The sequence below is a fragment of the Pteropus medius genome, unplaced genomic scaffold, assembly GCF_902729225.1.
Source record: "Pteropus medius unplaced genomic scaffold, Ma_sr-lr_union100, whole genome shotgun sequence".
In the NCBI taxonomy this organism is placed as follows: Eukaryota; Metazoa; Chordata; class Mammalia; order Chiroptera; family Pteropodidae; genus Pteropus; species Pteropus medius.
In genome coordinates, this window is record NW_024355206.1 from 4,297,204 (window position 1) to 4,311,767 (window position 14,564).

At 51.6% G+C, this 14,564-nt stretch overlaps 1 protein-coding gene across 15 annotated transcripts in view; it reads right to left on the reverse strand.

The window, feature by feature from the left end:
• CPEB1 (cytoplasmic polyadenylation element binding protein 1) overlaps positions 1–14,564 on the reverse strand; it is a 53,586-nt gene that overhangs the window by 1,711 nt on the left and 37,311 nt on the right. For 5 of the 15 annotated variants that reach the window (XM_039858150.1, XM_039858139.1, XM_039858138.1 and 2 more), the window contains exons 4-13: positions 10,498–10,724; positions 8,386–8,641; positions 6,259–6,372; positions 5,846–5,950; positions 4,813–4,949; positions 4,481–4,546; positions 3,499–3,579; positions 3,148–3,346; positions 1,755–1,849; positions 1,130–1,210 (exon numbers count right to left, since the gene is read on the reverse strand). In XM_039858150.1, the coding sequence (XP_039714084.1) occupies positions 1,130–1,210; positions 1,755–1,849; positions 3,148–3,346; positions 3,499–3,579; positions 4,481–4,546; positions 4,813–4,949; positions 5,846–5,950; positions 6,259–6,372; positions 8,386–8,641; positions 10,498–10,724 (1,361 nt within the window). The remainder of the gene's footprint in view (positions 1–1,129; positions 1,211–1,754; positions 1,850–3,147; positions 3,347–3,498; positions 3,580–4,480; positions 4,547–4,812; positions 4,950–5,845; positions 5,951–6,258; positions 6,373–8,385; positions 8,642–10,497; positions 10,725–14,564) is intronic. The other 10 variants (XM_039858149.1, XM_039858147.1, XM_039858152.1 and 7 more) reach the window with 4 other exon arrangements.

Below are 14,564 nucleotides of genomic sequence, written 5' to 3' on the forward strand. Positions count from 1 at the left end.
CGGCTGCTTTCAGCCCTTCCCACTACAGCGGCTCCTCCAGTCCTCCGCCCTGCTCAGCCTACAGAGCAGCTGCGTCAAATGGCTGCTGATACAAGATGACGTTTAAAGACAGTGACTCCACATCCCAATGCAGAAAACACGCGTTCCTCTTCCCACCAAGTGAGGACAGGTGACTGGGTATGCACCTCAGTCTCTGTCCTACCTCTTGCTCTGAGCTGTGTAACCTCGGACAAGCAACTGACCTCTGAGCAATCACCTAAAAATGGGGGGGTCATCTGTGCAAAGATCTGACACATAAAAGCCTGCTGCACAGGCTGATCAGAGAGATGCTCATTCTCATGCTTGACCCAGCAACCCGAACGGGCTTGACATCTCCATTCTGGAGCCTGCCTGCCTAGCCAGAGACTCCAAACCCAAGCAACAGCACCACTGCAAAAGACTAAGCATGAGTGGACTGCTAGGCCCCAAACCTCCCCACGTCACAAGCACGGTGCAGATCAGCAACACTGGCACCACTTGGAAACCTGTCAAGAGCACGAAGTCTCAGGCACCACCCCAAACCCCCTGAATCATAATCTCCATTTAAATAAGGTCCTCAAGTGATGTGTATGCGTAATAAAGTCTGAGAAGCATTTTTACTCAAACACACCTAGATCCATGCACCACCACCCAGAACCACTGCTGCTTTCTGCCTGTTTCTGACAACGAGGGGTACAAATCAGGTTCAAGCATCAAAAACAGTCCAGAAGTTCAGAGGTAAAGAAAGGGAAAATCAACCTGGAAGGCCTTGGAGTTCAAACAACAGTGCCAGCTCAAGGGCACTGCTGACCACAGCCACCCAGGTTCCTATCCTCCAAAACCATGAATCTATCACCAATAGTGCCGCACTGCCTGCCAGCACCCGGCACAAGAGGCCAAAGCATCAAGACTCAACTCAGCAGGCTTTCCCACGAGCTCTGGGTCAAGCCATCAAAGCGTGTCCTCCGTCTGACCATCAGCACGTCCTCCATGCCTAGACGAGCACAGTATGTACCTGACAACACCAGTATTCTATGTGACAATAGTGGCATGACCACTTTAAATTGAGGACGGGGACTTCCCAGACAACTCAGGTGCCCAGGGGACTCACCTGATCTCGACAGAAGAAAGGACCAGGCTGAGAACTGCAGATATGACATAGAGAATCTTCCAGGTATGGGTCGATCTGAACCTGCATGAAGAAAAACAGGGGAGTGAAGTGGCTCTTCTCACCAGGAGGCCATGGACTAGGGAGGGGCCGTTCACTGTTGGGCTCTGTGTGATACAGGCTGTTTCCTGTTGAAGGGGCCTAGAGAGAATTGTGGGCAAAGAGGACAGAGACCCCTGAGGACACACACACGTGCGGGCCCAGGCTGACAGCCTCGGCAGCGTGGGCACCACAAACACTCCTGCCTGGGCTTCTCGGCGCCTTGCACCCGGCACGCCACCACCCACCGACAGGTGAGGTTCAGAGGGTGCAGATCAGGAGAGCGGGAGTCAGGCTGCCTAGCACTGCAGGTCAAACACCACAGCGAGGGAAGGCTCCCATGCTGAGGAGGCGCCCCAGTCTTGGTCCCCTCTCCTGAGCCCAAGACCCGGCCCACCCTCAGACCCCAACCCCACTTCAGTCCCCAGGGGCTCGGTTCCCTGCCCTGGGCACAGCCAGCACAGGGACAGCTCCAGGCTCAGGCCTCTCTCAGACAACCCTGAGGAAGGGCGCAGACCAGCCCACTCACCTTCTTGGTGAACTTGGTGGTTTTGATCTCCACAAAAGCAGCACTGACTGCTTTCAGGTAACTACGCTGGTTATTGAAAGTCACACGACCAGACCCTGTTGTGAAAAAACAGAAGAACAAATATACTTTCTGGCCAAATTCCCCCCAAATCCCACTTTGTCAACACTCAGAAAACCCTGTTTCTAGACCAGTGATGTCCAACAAAAATATACTGTGAGCTACTTTTGTAAAGTTTTCTAGTAGCTGCATTTAAGTGAAAAAAAAAAAAAAAAAGTGGTGGAATTTTAACAACGTTTTTTATTTACCCTAATATACCTAAAATATTACTATTTCAACATGTGGCACTAGCTGCACTTCACGCACTCAGTAGCCACATCTGGCTGCTGGCTCCCATATCAGACAGCGAGGTCACAGACCATGATGGCACAAACCAAACAGGAATGAGGGAAGAATCTGCTGACTGAAATGGGGAGGGAGGAGAGTCTTCTGATGCCGGTGGGTGCACAGGTAAGGTTAAAGGGCTCAGAGTGAAAACCAAGATGCAGATAAAACCTCTCCGGGAAGGTGGGCCTGCAGCCACCCCCCTCCTGGCCTGAGGTCCTTTAGAGACCTGGCAAGAGCCAGAAGAGCCTCATCTTGCCAAGTGCCGCCTCTGCCCTGCAGGTTCTGAAGTCCCTGTTCCCAGTCTGCGGTGAGCACTAATGAGCACACGGTGCTCCTTCCTGACCAGTGTTGAGTGTGTGTGTTGGGGGCGGGGGCGGGGTGAGCAGAGCTAGCATTTAGGGAGGTGAGTTAGCGATGTCTCCATCAGAAAGTTCAAGCTCTGCTCCACCTCCAAACCTCACCACTGACAATTGTTCTGCCATGATTAGGGAACCACCCTCCTTTCTTGGGGGGCTAAGCAAATACCCAGGGTTTAGGCCCAAAGATTCCCCTCCACTGGGACGAGAGGCTGTGACCACACTCTGTTGCCTGAGCCACTCAGAGTGCTCCTTCACCCTGACCTGGTCTGTGACCCTAGACAAGGCCACTTTTCAACAACTCTTAATAAAGGAAGCCAGCCAGGCAAGTTCAGGAATGACCTAGCCTTTCAATGAACCATTACCTGGTCTGTCCCAGACTGCCTTGGACTTCCCATCAAAGGTCCTCTCTCATTTTCACCTCCTATGGCCTCCTATCACTTTGTGTTTTCCCCTTCACGGGAGGTGCGGGGAGGGGGGGTACCAAGGGGTCAGTACTGGAGGTTTTTCTAGAAAAAGATGCTATGCTGCTGCTATGTGCCAATCTGCAGACCTAGGTCAGGCCTCCCTCTCTGCTCCCACGGGAAAGTACCACATCTTGGTCTACATCCCAAGAGCCACCAAGCTTTCCCACACAGAAGTGGGACACTCACCAATGGGATACTTGTGCTTATCTGTGTCAATGCCGGCGTACACCACTCCACCAAACAGGTCGTTCAGAATGGCTGCCAGGGCCTCGGCATTGAGCATCCCATGCAGAGCACCCACAAACACCGTCCTGCTGGGGTCGAATCTCTGAAATGGGCTCCAGACAAAGTTGCTGTCAGCCAAGACCCAGGGGATCACTTGCACCTGAAAACCACCCAAAGGTGTGTCAGCCTGGCAGGAGCCAGAGACAGAGGCTATGTGGAAAGGCACAAGCTTCTGGAGATGCTGAAGTTGGGCTGCTGAGGCCTGGGCAGCAGATGAGAAGGTGCTATCACTCAGCCCCAAGCCACACTCACCCCGACCCAACTAGAGCTGACTTTTACTGTGTCCACGTGTCCAAAGGGTGAAAATAAGTGGCTGAACAGCAATCGCTCATCCTGGAAAGCAAGTGAAACGGTACCAAACTGTCATACCCAGGAACCCGGCACTATGTCACAAGCTTCCACTGTGTGGTTCCAACAAAGAACCATGGACACAGATGAAGAGAGGGCACAGTCTGCAGACTCTGGGACAGGAAGGATTCAAAGGGAGGGACAGAAGGTGGGGACACTTAAGGTATTTGCGTGAGATGGTCGCTGGCTCACGGTGCCAGGGGCAATGGGAATAACTGGAGAGAGGCAGGACATCACCAGGGGCTGACAGAGCAGAGAACTTTAGGGCAGGAGCTGATCATGCTCGTTTGCCTCTGAATTCCCTGAGCCTGGAACAAAATCTGGCATAGAAGGCAGAAGACTCCACAATGAAGTGTGCTGACAGGTGAACAGCAAGTGTTTTCGGAAGATTACCCTGTGAAGATCTAAAAAAAAAAATGTCTCAACACAGGAAGAGATTTGAGGCAGAAACCAGCAAGGAGGTAGAAATGGCAGTTCACAGGACAGGAGACAAGACCTGGAGAAGGCCAGCACGGCACAGAGCAGGCCGAGGCCAAGAAGCCTCCTCAACAGACGCGTCTGCAGAGCTCACCCAGGCCTGGTGAGATGACCAGGAGTCAGGACTGATGGGTTCTAGGCCTAGGTGGCCCCAGAGATGAGAGAGCCTGGTGAAAAGTCATCTTGGCAGCCAATTTCACAGAAGTAAGAAAGCTCATTTTGCTCTTCCCAGTCCCACGGGGAACTGCCACCATCTTGGTGTACATCCCAAGGGCCACCAGGCTTTCCGAGCTTTTTCTCACAGTATACAGAAGACTTCAGGATTACAGGACTTCCAAAGAAAGGCCCCAAAGGAGGTGGGGCTCTGCAGGATGTGAGAATAGAGTGGGCTGAAGAGGAATTTACCCACCACAGATCGGAAGTTGCTGTTTTCAATTTCATTTCTAAGACGAGATGTTCGGGACAGAAGTGTGGGCTAGAGTTAAGAAGAGCAAAATTAGGACTGGGAGACAGTTCGATTCCCACGGGGAGGAGCACGCAGATAGCTTACTGAAGCCAAAAGCTTTTTTTTTTTTTTTTAATGTAATTCAGCGTGTTTTGCTGTGTTTGCTGTGGGGCAGGCAGAGCAGTTCCTGCTCCAGTAGGAACACTCACCTGCAGCCTGCACGCCCACCCACCCCAGGAAATCCATGGCCCACACGCCAGCTGCCCGGACCCAGAAGAGACTTCGCACTAGCTCACCTCCTTGCAGCGCAACCTTCGGCTAGACATCTTGAAATAGTATTCACTCAGGCCGTCGGGGCTCAGAGGGTCATGAGAGCATGCCTGCAGCAAGGCCCGGACAGACTTCTCGAGTTCGAAGACCAGATACACGTACCCTATTCCCAAAGGAGAAACTGCATTAAAACCCCTCAGGTGGCTCCCGCTCTGCCTTGGTTTTGCAGCTGGCCGTTTCTTCTAAGACAGGTGGCCTCCTGTGTCACACACAATCTGGTCCTACTCCTTAAAAGCCCTGCTGAATGGAAGCACTTGCTACGCCCGATGGCCAGGCCAAGAGAGGGAGACATGCACCGTCTCCCACCCTAGTGGGGGAAGGGACTGGCCAGGCAGTACAGAGTCCACCATCGCCACACAGCTCTCTCCCAGGACACAGAGCGGGGTCAGTCGGCCAAGCCAGGCTTTCCTGGCAGGCTTTCTGTGGCCCGTCTGCCAGGGGATGGAAGCCCTGCTCTACAAGCCTAGTTCGACTGCTGCTGGTCCAGTTCCTAAGGACATTTTCAGTGAGGATGGGGCAGGGTGAAAATAGCACCTGCTCCTTCCTACAGGGAAGGGATCTCATTTCAGAGCAGTGAGGATCAGGTGCTTGGTCCTCATTCCTGCCAACTCCAAAGGGATCTCGGAATCAGGTCAGGCAAGAGCGTAACTGGGCAGAAAAGACAGGCACAGGAAAGCTTTTCAAATGCCCCGTTTTGAGGGTAGAGGAGCTGTTGGGTTCAGGTTTTGAGAGAAGTGCACAAAGAAGTTCCACAAAGCGGTTTCAGAGTCAGCTCCGACTGCAGTGAGTCTGGACGGAGGGAACAGGAGAAACGGAGGGGCGTGCTAGTTGCAGAGAAGTGCTGACAGCTGAGAGTTGTGCGCTGGGGGTGCCCAGAGCTGAGAGTTGTGCGCTGGGGGTGCCCAGACCACGCTACCAGCATGCGGCGGTGACGTCCCAGCATCCCTTAGTGCAATACGTGCTAGGGAGGAAGAAAAGCTCCTACCATGTCTTTATTACCTTTAGGCATATTACCTTTGGGAGGACACCGAGGGTGCTTGCCATCCTTACCAGGCCACTCCACACTCAAAGAGCCAAAAACACGGAAGGTGTTAACCAAGCCAGCTGCAAAAAGATGGGAAAGAATGGCAGGAGCTGAGGCATCACCCCCAGGAAGGCATGGCACAGGCTCATCCGCCTTGACCAACGACTGAGAACTCACCCTAGTTCCAGGTGTCAAGTGTAAGCACAAGTGTGAGGTGTCACAGAGCACTACAGGAATCTTGGAAGTGTACCCCCCTCCTTTGTAACTCGCTGTGCTCAGGCAGAGGTTGCGCCTCGGCCTCAAGCTCAAGCCCAAGCCCAAGCCCATCGCCCCTGAAGGACATGCCCACCTGCAACCCTGCAAGCAGGAGGCTTTGGCGGCAGCTCACCTTCCGTAATATCCCAAGGGACGCCTCCGAGGAACACCTTGCAAGAGTAGACGGGGTTCTTGTAGTTCCGGGGAGGAAGCTGGCCACTCCAGGTACAAGTGGCTTCATTCACAGCTTAGGCAGAAGACAAAGAAACGGGCTGGAGAGTCAACAGAGTCAGTGCCCTGCCCTGGGGTGAAGCTGTCCAGGAGGAACTGGCCAAGCCACAGTCCAAACCTGGCTGCCTGGAAGAACACCCATGACTACTCTAAAAGGCTAGAAGACATGCCTCACCAGCCCAGCGGGCCCAGCACAGCAAAACTCACTGGTTCCGTCTCCACTAAAACTGGGAGATGTGCAAGGTGAGCGATCACAGCCCACGTGGCTTTCAGACGTGCAGCTGACACTTTAACCATAAAGCAGTTTTATCTACTCATTGCTTACATACTGATTAAATTGATAATTATTCTAACATAAACAGAGCAATTTTGTACCCAATATCCTCAAGGCCTACTGATCCAAATGGACCTTCTCCCCGGATGTTCAAATGAAAAGCATCCAACTCTCATTTCCCTGTCTTCACTTTGAACTCATCAATCACAGAAGTTAGGGCATCACCAATAAAAACGACCACTAGCGACCCAACAAGACAAGAGTGTCACAGTTGTTCCCAAGTCAGAAACCATACCCCCCACCCCCGTCACTGCCAGAGCTACCTGTATGGTACTCAAGCAGACAATGGTCCTTCCTTGATGCCGACACCATAAGATAATGGATCCCTCCAACCCCTTGGCTCCCTACTTATACCAAACACCAGTCTGCCCACATCCGCTGTGAGCTTCCTCTGACTCAAACACCTTGTTAAGAAACCCTTGTCGCCGGACAGAGTAGACGCTCTCTTCCCTTTGGGCTGCCACACAGTATCTAGAGGCCGCTCTACTCTTGGTGACCAGTTCAGCTTCCTCCCAGTCTTTAATCCTGCCCTGACTCGGTCTCTGCCGGTCCGTCTCACTCGTGCTTCTCCCTGGAGACCGGCCGTGCACTGCTGTCTTTTGCTTCTCTCACGGCTGGGCGTCAGAAGACTGACCTCAGTGGGGCGGGTTGTCCCTGCCCACTTTACTCTCCTCCTCCTCTTCCTTCGGCACTGGGGAGGAGAGCTAATGAAATGACCCGTCATTTTCATTCAGGACAATGACATGGAAGGCCATTCCCTAAAAGGCACAGGCTCAATGTGTTGCTACAGCAAGAAATCGGGCACTGTCAGCAATATTTTGCGAAAAGAGGAGTCAATATAATGGCCTCGTCCAAAAGCATGGTAATGCCATTTCACAGGAAAACAATGGCACTAGAGAAAGCACAAAGATGGGTTGCCAAAACCATTAAGTGAACAGAGCAGCAGCACCATTAGGGGCCCAGCTCTGTGAGTGGAAAAAGAGACAGGCTGAGGCCTCTGGGTGCAAACGGGATAGAGACACTGGACGTTCACCCAGACGTCGACTCCATGGCCTCAGGACAGCTGTCGGTGTGCAATGCTCTGAAGCCGCAGTACACCACGACTCTGTGACTCAGTTACCTCCAAGATGAAAAGCAGGTTCACTACGTATCTGAGACCATCTAAATGACAGCACCCAAGGGTTCCTGGGAGACCAGGCCACTTGGGGACCTCCTTTACCTTAGAGGTTGACTAATGGACCACCCATTGCAGTGCACCCAAGTGTACCAGTCAGAAAGCCTGGGGGAAGAAAGCCCCAGCAGGGGTTGTATCTGACATGTCTGATTAGAGGCGGGGAGGTAGAGAAAACTCCGGGCATCGCTTCCAGTGTTCCTCTTGGAGACGTCCACCTGTGAAAGCAGCAACAGGGGCAGCAGGGCACGGCCAATCTCCAGGGAGGGCGTGAGTGAGAAGAACCCAACTCCTCACTGCCACAGCCCCGTGCACCAGGTTATCTGCCTCCTTCCTTCCTGCTCTGCCTCCAAGAATTCCAGAGTTTGTCCCATTTTGTGCACTTACTTCACAGAGCAGATCCAGAGACTTCACCATGCACCCAGGCCCTCTTCCAGACAGTTTACCACTCTGTGAACTGAGGCCACTTACGCTGCTCCCAGAATGAGGCCTTGGGCCCCAAGCACGCCCACAGCCACACTCACCTGCAGCTTGCCTGTGCAGCCTGGCCTCTCTCTCTATGCTGAAGGGGTCTTTGGGAGCTTCCAAGAGGTCCCAGGATGGCCACACAGAAGCTCCTGGCCATCTCTTTGATGCACTGGTTAGGGAGGGAGTGACTGCAGCAGCAAGAGCGACCTGCTCTTGGTCCATCCGGGACCCAACCCCCATCTTTAAAGAATCTCTGGGCCCACCCCCTGTCAGAGACAGGAAGGGCAGAGGGGGGGAAATGCGAAGGCTTGACTAAGGGAGGAAAAAAGGAAGATACAGGTTTTTAAAGGACAGTTTTGTTATAAAAATAGTAACAACACTATAGGCATGAAAAACACCTTTTAGTTTCTTTTAGACTTCCTTCATATGCATTTTTAAGGTTAGTTGTCCTTCTACTATAATTTAAAACAAATTCGTTTCTCCCCAATTCAACATTTTTTTTTGTAATATTGTCTTCGTAACCATTTTTAATAAATTAATGATATTCTATTTACAGAGTAAGCTACATTTCCCTGACCTAGTCCTCCACTGTTAAACATTTAGATCTTTCCAAGTTTTCAGAATTATAAACAAATATCTTAAGGTATAGCCTCTTCACATTTTGTGTTTTCTTTGGTCAGATTCCTGGGTCTACAGTGTCAAAATACTTTCCATGAGTGCTCTGTGTTCTACCACAAATGTATGAATGTGCAAGCTTGTATCAAAGCTTTGAAGTCTACTGATTTAAGTAGGTTTTTTAAATGATACCGCGTTATCAAAAAATCAAATTAAAATAATTACTCAATAGAGTAGTTCCTAAAAGTTCAAATACTGCATCTAGTTCCTCTTCTGTGAGTTGTCTGCCCATATCCCTTTATCAACTAAGCCTCAGGGTGAGGTATCCGAGAAAGTTCTTCAAATATAATCTCAGGATATTAAGGCTGGTTATGGAGTGAATTTCTAAGATGGAGTCCTATTGGAAGTGATGTGATGGAACCAGGAGCCCCTCATCTCACCGCAGTCTACAGGGGGGAGCTGCAGCAGGGAAGCAAAGGACCCTGCTTGTGGCTGCCCCTTTGGAAGCAGCCTGAACAGATAGAACCAGTGCGAGGCGGGGCCCCAACACCAGCTCCCGTGTCCTGGTTAGGCTGACAAGAGGCCGGTGAGTGCTAACAGGTCGTGCTATGAATGAGAAACTGTAACCACGACCAGCATTGCCAGTCCTGGACGTGAAAGAGAAGAGGGCAGGACAATCAGCCATTCCACTCATCGAGCAGTCAGCTCGAGGACTCAGTGGAGTGGGAGAGGAGCCGGGATCAGAAGGCACCTGGAACCCCATTTTATTTTAGGATTTCTCACTGCCATGCTCAAGCGCCTCCTTCTACCATCCCCATTCCTCTCATTCTAATCCACTTGCCAACTCCTCTTGGCATGCATGCCACATGTCACACACATGGCTGCATGTAAGGAGCACAGATGCAAAATTAACTCTGACCCCATATTTCATAGATTCATCATGGCCTCTGACTGAGAGTTGGCATGGGTCAGTGAAAAGAATTCAGAAGCCAGAGTCAGTCAGATCTGGATTAAAATCCTAGGCCTGCTGACGGCTGGCACACCTCAGAGTGACTGTGGGTCTAGTGCCAGACCACTAGTCTTGCAAGAAAGTGAGTCATAGTCTTTTTGCTTGCCTTCAGTTTGTAAAAAAATACACCTGTGAAGCTCAATGAAATGGCATATGCCTGTACTAACATGTGATTTTTTAAATCACCACTTAAAATTTTTGAAATATCATACATAAAGATACATAAACATAAAAATACTGTTTAAAAACTAAAGAAAACCCCATGTAGGTCAGAAAACAGAACACTGCTAGGACCCCTAAGTTTACTTTTGGAATTAACTGTTTCCCAACAGCTCTCAGAGTCACCGGTGAAAAGACAGTTCTCAGTTCAGGTCCGGCAACGCACTGCTCAGTGGCTATACAAGGCATCCGCTATTCTGTCGAGGACAGAACGTTCTGCCCATGCCCACGATGGCCTCCGCATCGCCCAGCCTGCATTCTGTGGACACGCGCTCCACATCGAGCTCCCTAACCCTGCCACCCCGCTCCCCACTGAGCTACATACAATCAAATCTGAGAGATGATCTGATCCAGAGCTGAAGCCACTGGTGTCTGAGTCAGAGGGGCTGCTAGAACGGGAGTCCAGGATGGGCCGCGTGTCCAGGCGGGGTCCTCTCACTGAAGGTGCTGGGAACTTGTCCACCAAGTCAGATCCAAGTGGGTCCAGAGGCAGGAAGCTCAAGGGGGGCTTCCCCAGGACACTGCCCAATGGGTTGTGCAGCATGCTCAGCACTAGGAAGGAAAAAAAAAGGAAGCCTCGTGACCACTTATTTTTCTTCCCAGCCCATCGCCCTTCGCTCTTCTCCCACAGCCACTCAACAAGGGACACCAAGGCAAGGCCACTGAGAGTACAGCAGAACCAGGTGGAGTATAGTGAGCAGATACACGCCCAGTACCAACACTGGCCGCCCAGGGCCCACGGGAGAATGACAGGACAGCTTTCTGAAGCCCAGAGGTCCTACTGTAACAGGTGCAGCAAAACTCCTGCTGCAACCCAGGCTTAAGGGTCAAGGCCAGCATCTGGGAAACTCTGTGCCACCAGGGACCCTGGTCACAGCTGCTCGTCTGACGGCACAGGCCCATGTTGATAGAGGAGACACCTTGAGCACAACTAGGCAGCCCAAAGCATATTCCTTTCTTAGTACCTACCAGTGTGTTTATTAGAAGTCCCACCTTTCTAATACTACGTAGGAAAAAATACGGAATTTCACGCCACACTCCAGAAGTCTGGTACAGCACGAGCATGTCGTCTCATCTGAGGGGTTCCTTTATGCAAAGTTCTAGCACATGCAGACACTCTCCTATGTACCCCCAAACGTCAAACACTGGGGATGGAAGTGGAATGACGTGCTGGTTAAGCCCACTCTGGCTTAAAAGCAGCCTGGGATGAAGCCCTAACTTCTGACCCTTCCTCTGTATGTCCGTCTGCTTGGGACGCTCTCCGAGTCACCACTCCTCATGGGGTCCCAGTTGGGATATCAGCTATTTCAGGACTCCATCAGGAGGGTTCGGTAATTAAGTGGCAGATGGAAAGTGCCCAGTACACGGGCAATAGTTAAATGTGAAACACTGAAAAAGAGTGAAGCAGAGGCCGCGAAAGACAAGAGGATAAAGGGGACAGCAGAAGAGGGCACCTCCCACACCCGGCCCTGGAGACAGGCGGCCGAAGGCGCAGCGCTAACCCATGCAGGTGGGGCACGGGAGGGCTTCGCCGTGCAGCTGTGGAGGCAGGAGGCTACGGAAGAAGCCTTCACTTGGTATTCTTCTTAGTCTGAAGAAAGGGCAAAATATCCACCTCGAAATGGCTATGAGGTGAAACCAAAATAACGTGTTTAAGTGTGTGGCTGCTCGATAAAGGGTGGCTGTGACCGGCTCCAGCTCGCCAGTAACTTGAGCAAAACACAGGTCACCAGGGCTGGTTCCCCTCAGGCTCCAAGACAGTCTGAATGCCTGGCTGGGCTGTGATTGGTCCCAAAAGGCAGGACTAAACCTTTCCCGGCACGAATCCAGAAATCCAGAGAACGCACGCTTGCAGGGTGCCAGCCACATAGGCCATTCGTGACAGACGAGGTATGGATCAGGACCAGCCTGCTCTCCTTTAGCCAAATAACCTCCCTTTCAGATAGAGACAGGCGGGTGTGTATCTTTAACTTTTTTTAACGCAGACGATACTGTGGATGTGTTTACTATGGTTAAAACAAACAAACAAACAAACACCTTATTTTGAAAAGAAACTGTCATACTCTTCCACAGTGGATGCACCAGTCCACACTCCCGCTGAGGCGCTTCAGTCCCCCTGCACCCTGACCGACCTCGGTGTGCCTGGGCCTTATACTTCCAGACATCTGAGCCCAGTGTGCTGGGAGGTGGCGGGGAGCTGCACCACATGCAGCAAGGACTTCAGTGTTTAGTTTACTATTTTCTCTTTAAGGAAACGCTCTTTAACTAGCTCTTTCAAAGCGGCTTTCCAGGCGTGAGCACTCAACTGTGTGCTGACACTCAGCTTCTCTCCATGCTTGGATTCTGGCCTCCATCAGAAATAACCCTTCCGACCTTCTCCCATTCTCTGGATGAACCTCTGCCTAATTGCGGCACAAAATACAGGCCCTGGAACTCACGCCCTGAGAAGGCAGGGGGTGCAAAGGTTTAGGCGAGGCTCCCTCTGGTGCTGCAAAACCTGGCATCACAGCATGGTGAAAACTAAGACCACAGGCATCCATCCCGAACGTGGCACCGGTGCCCGAGGGCCTTATCGTTCTTCACATTTTACAAAATGAGTCCAGGGTGGTAAAGAACAAGGTAGCGATCAAATCGCACAGAGCTCCGATGACCAAGTAAAGGCGCTGAGATCTGCTCTGCAGGTAACTGGAAGACAGTGAAGATCTGCTGTGGGGACGGAGGGAGGCCGACCAGGTTCCAGCTGAGGAAGACAGCTGCTGGCACCCCGTGCCCAGTTGAGAGGGAGACTGAGTACTTAACTAGACTTGGGCGATTCCCCGCAGCAGTGTCAGGAACCTGGACAGACCCTGGACCCACACAGGCTGTCATCTGTCTTCTGAAGAGCGTGTTAAGAAGGAAGTGGGACACGAGAGTTGATGGAAACAGCAGGAGAGGGATGAAAAACAGGTCATGTGTCATCGGTGAAGGAAGAGTCCCGACAGGCTGGAAACAATGGAAAACCAGCCATTTCGAGGGGTGAGAGCTACGAGAGGGGGCAGGGGGCAGGCGGGATAAAGAGGAGGATGGGGACAGTGAGGACTGAGTCTGGAGGAATGGCGAGACCCAGGGTGTGTGACCTTAGGTGTCTGAAGTGGAATGTGTGGAGCCTAAAATACCGGAGAAGTCATCCATGTGAACATCAAAGGGACCCCTGGTGACAACTGGGCCTGCGGTTGAAACAAACCAAAAACAGACACTGAGATCTTCAGAGAAGGGAAAGGACTGGGAAATCAGTAAGGAGTAAGAAAGAAGGATGGGGCTGGGGAGAATGCGTAGCCCACACGTGACAGAGCAGCACCCTAAGGGAAAAGCCTCCAGCGGAAGGAGGAGTCGGAGGGAGCGTCTGTCAGAGACAAACAAGATACGGAGCGTCTGCTGATCCTAGAAGAGGCGGGTGGGAGGCCCGCGGGTCATCAAGGGACATGGCGCAAAGCGGCAGGCACAGCCACGCCGAGGAGGAGATGGCGGGCCCAAAGGGCTGTGGGCGGCACATCAAGGATGACCAGCATGGGCCAGTCACTACGTCTGCAACTAAGGTTTTAAAAAAAGTGTATCTGGAGGAGTCAAAAAGCACATGGGTGCCACGTAACCACCTTTCTCATTCACATCACAATGTGTTCACTACCGTGTTGGCACGTCTGTTCTACCAGCCACGAATCTGTCAATTAACCTCCAATTTCTTTTTTACCATTTCCTCAGTGTTTTCTTGAGGCTTTGTCAAATTCCTGTGTCAAAGTCAGGAATTATTTCTATAGCACTCCCCTCATCTAATAAGCCTGTCAAAAAAGAAAGTGGCATGACGACACACACTGGCTACTAATTAACTCCACTTCTTTGGGTGCTCAGAGTCCATGCTCGTCATCTGCTCTAATCTGAACCAGGTCCGATCGCCCTACCATTCACTAGCAGCAATGTCCACCGGCTGCACATCTAGTGCGTGCCAGACACCGTCAGAAGCGCTTTAGGTAAATAATCTTCACTGAACCTAAAAGGTGGGTATCATCACCCCATCTTAACAGAAGGAAACCAAGGCTCCAAGGGCAAGCGTTTGTGTAACAGCTGGTGATGACAGAGTGGGACCCGATTCTTTTTCATTCCAAGCTTTACTTCTGTAATGCACCATTGTTAGTGACCTTTTTATTTTAACACCCAGGACTACATCTTCCTGTCTTCATTTTCTTGATACCTCTCCTTCGTTCAAGTTTAAGACCATCAACTACAGATCAGCTACCTCACCTAGCAGAGGGAAGTGCCTTGGGACCCAAATCATCCAGGTCTTAAGACTCCTCTAGGGCCTGGCTGCTGTAGGAACTCATTAAAAATGCATCTTGGGCCCCATTCCAGACCTGAATC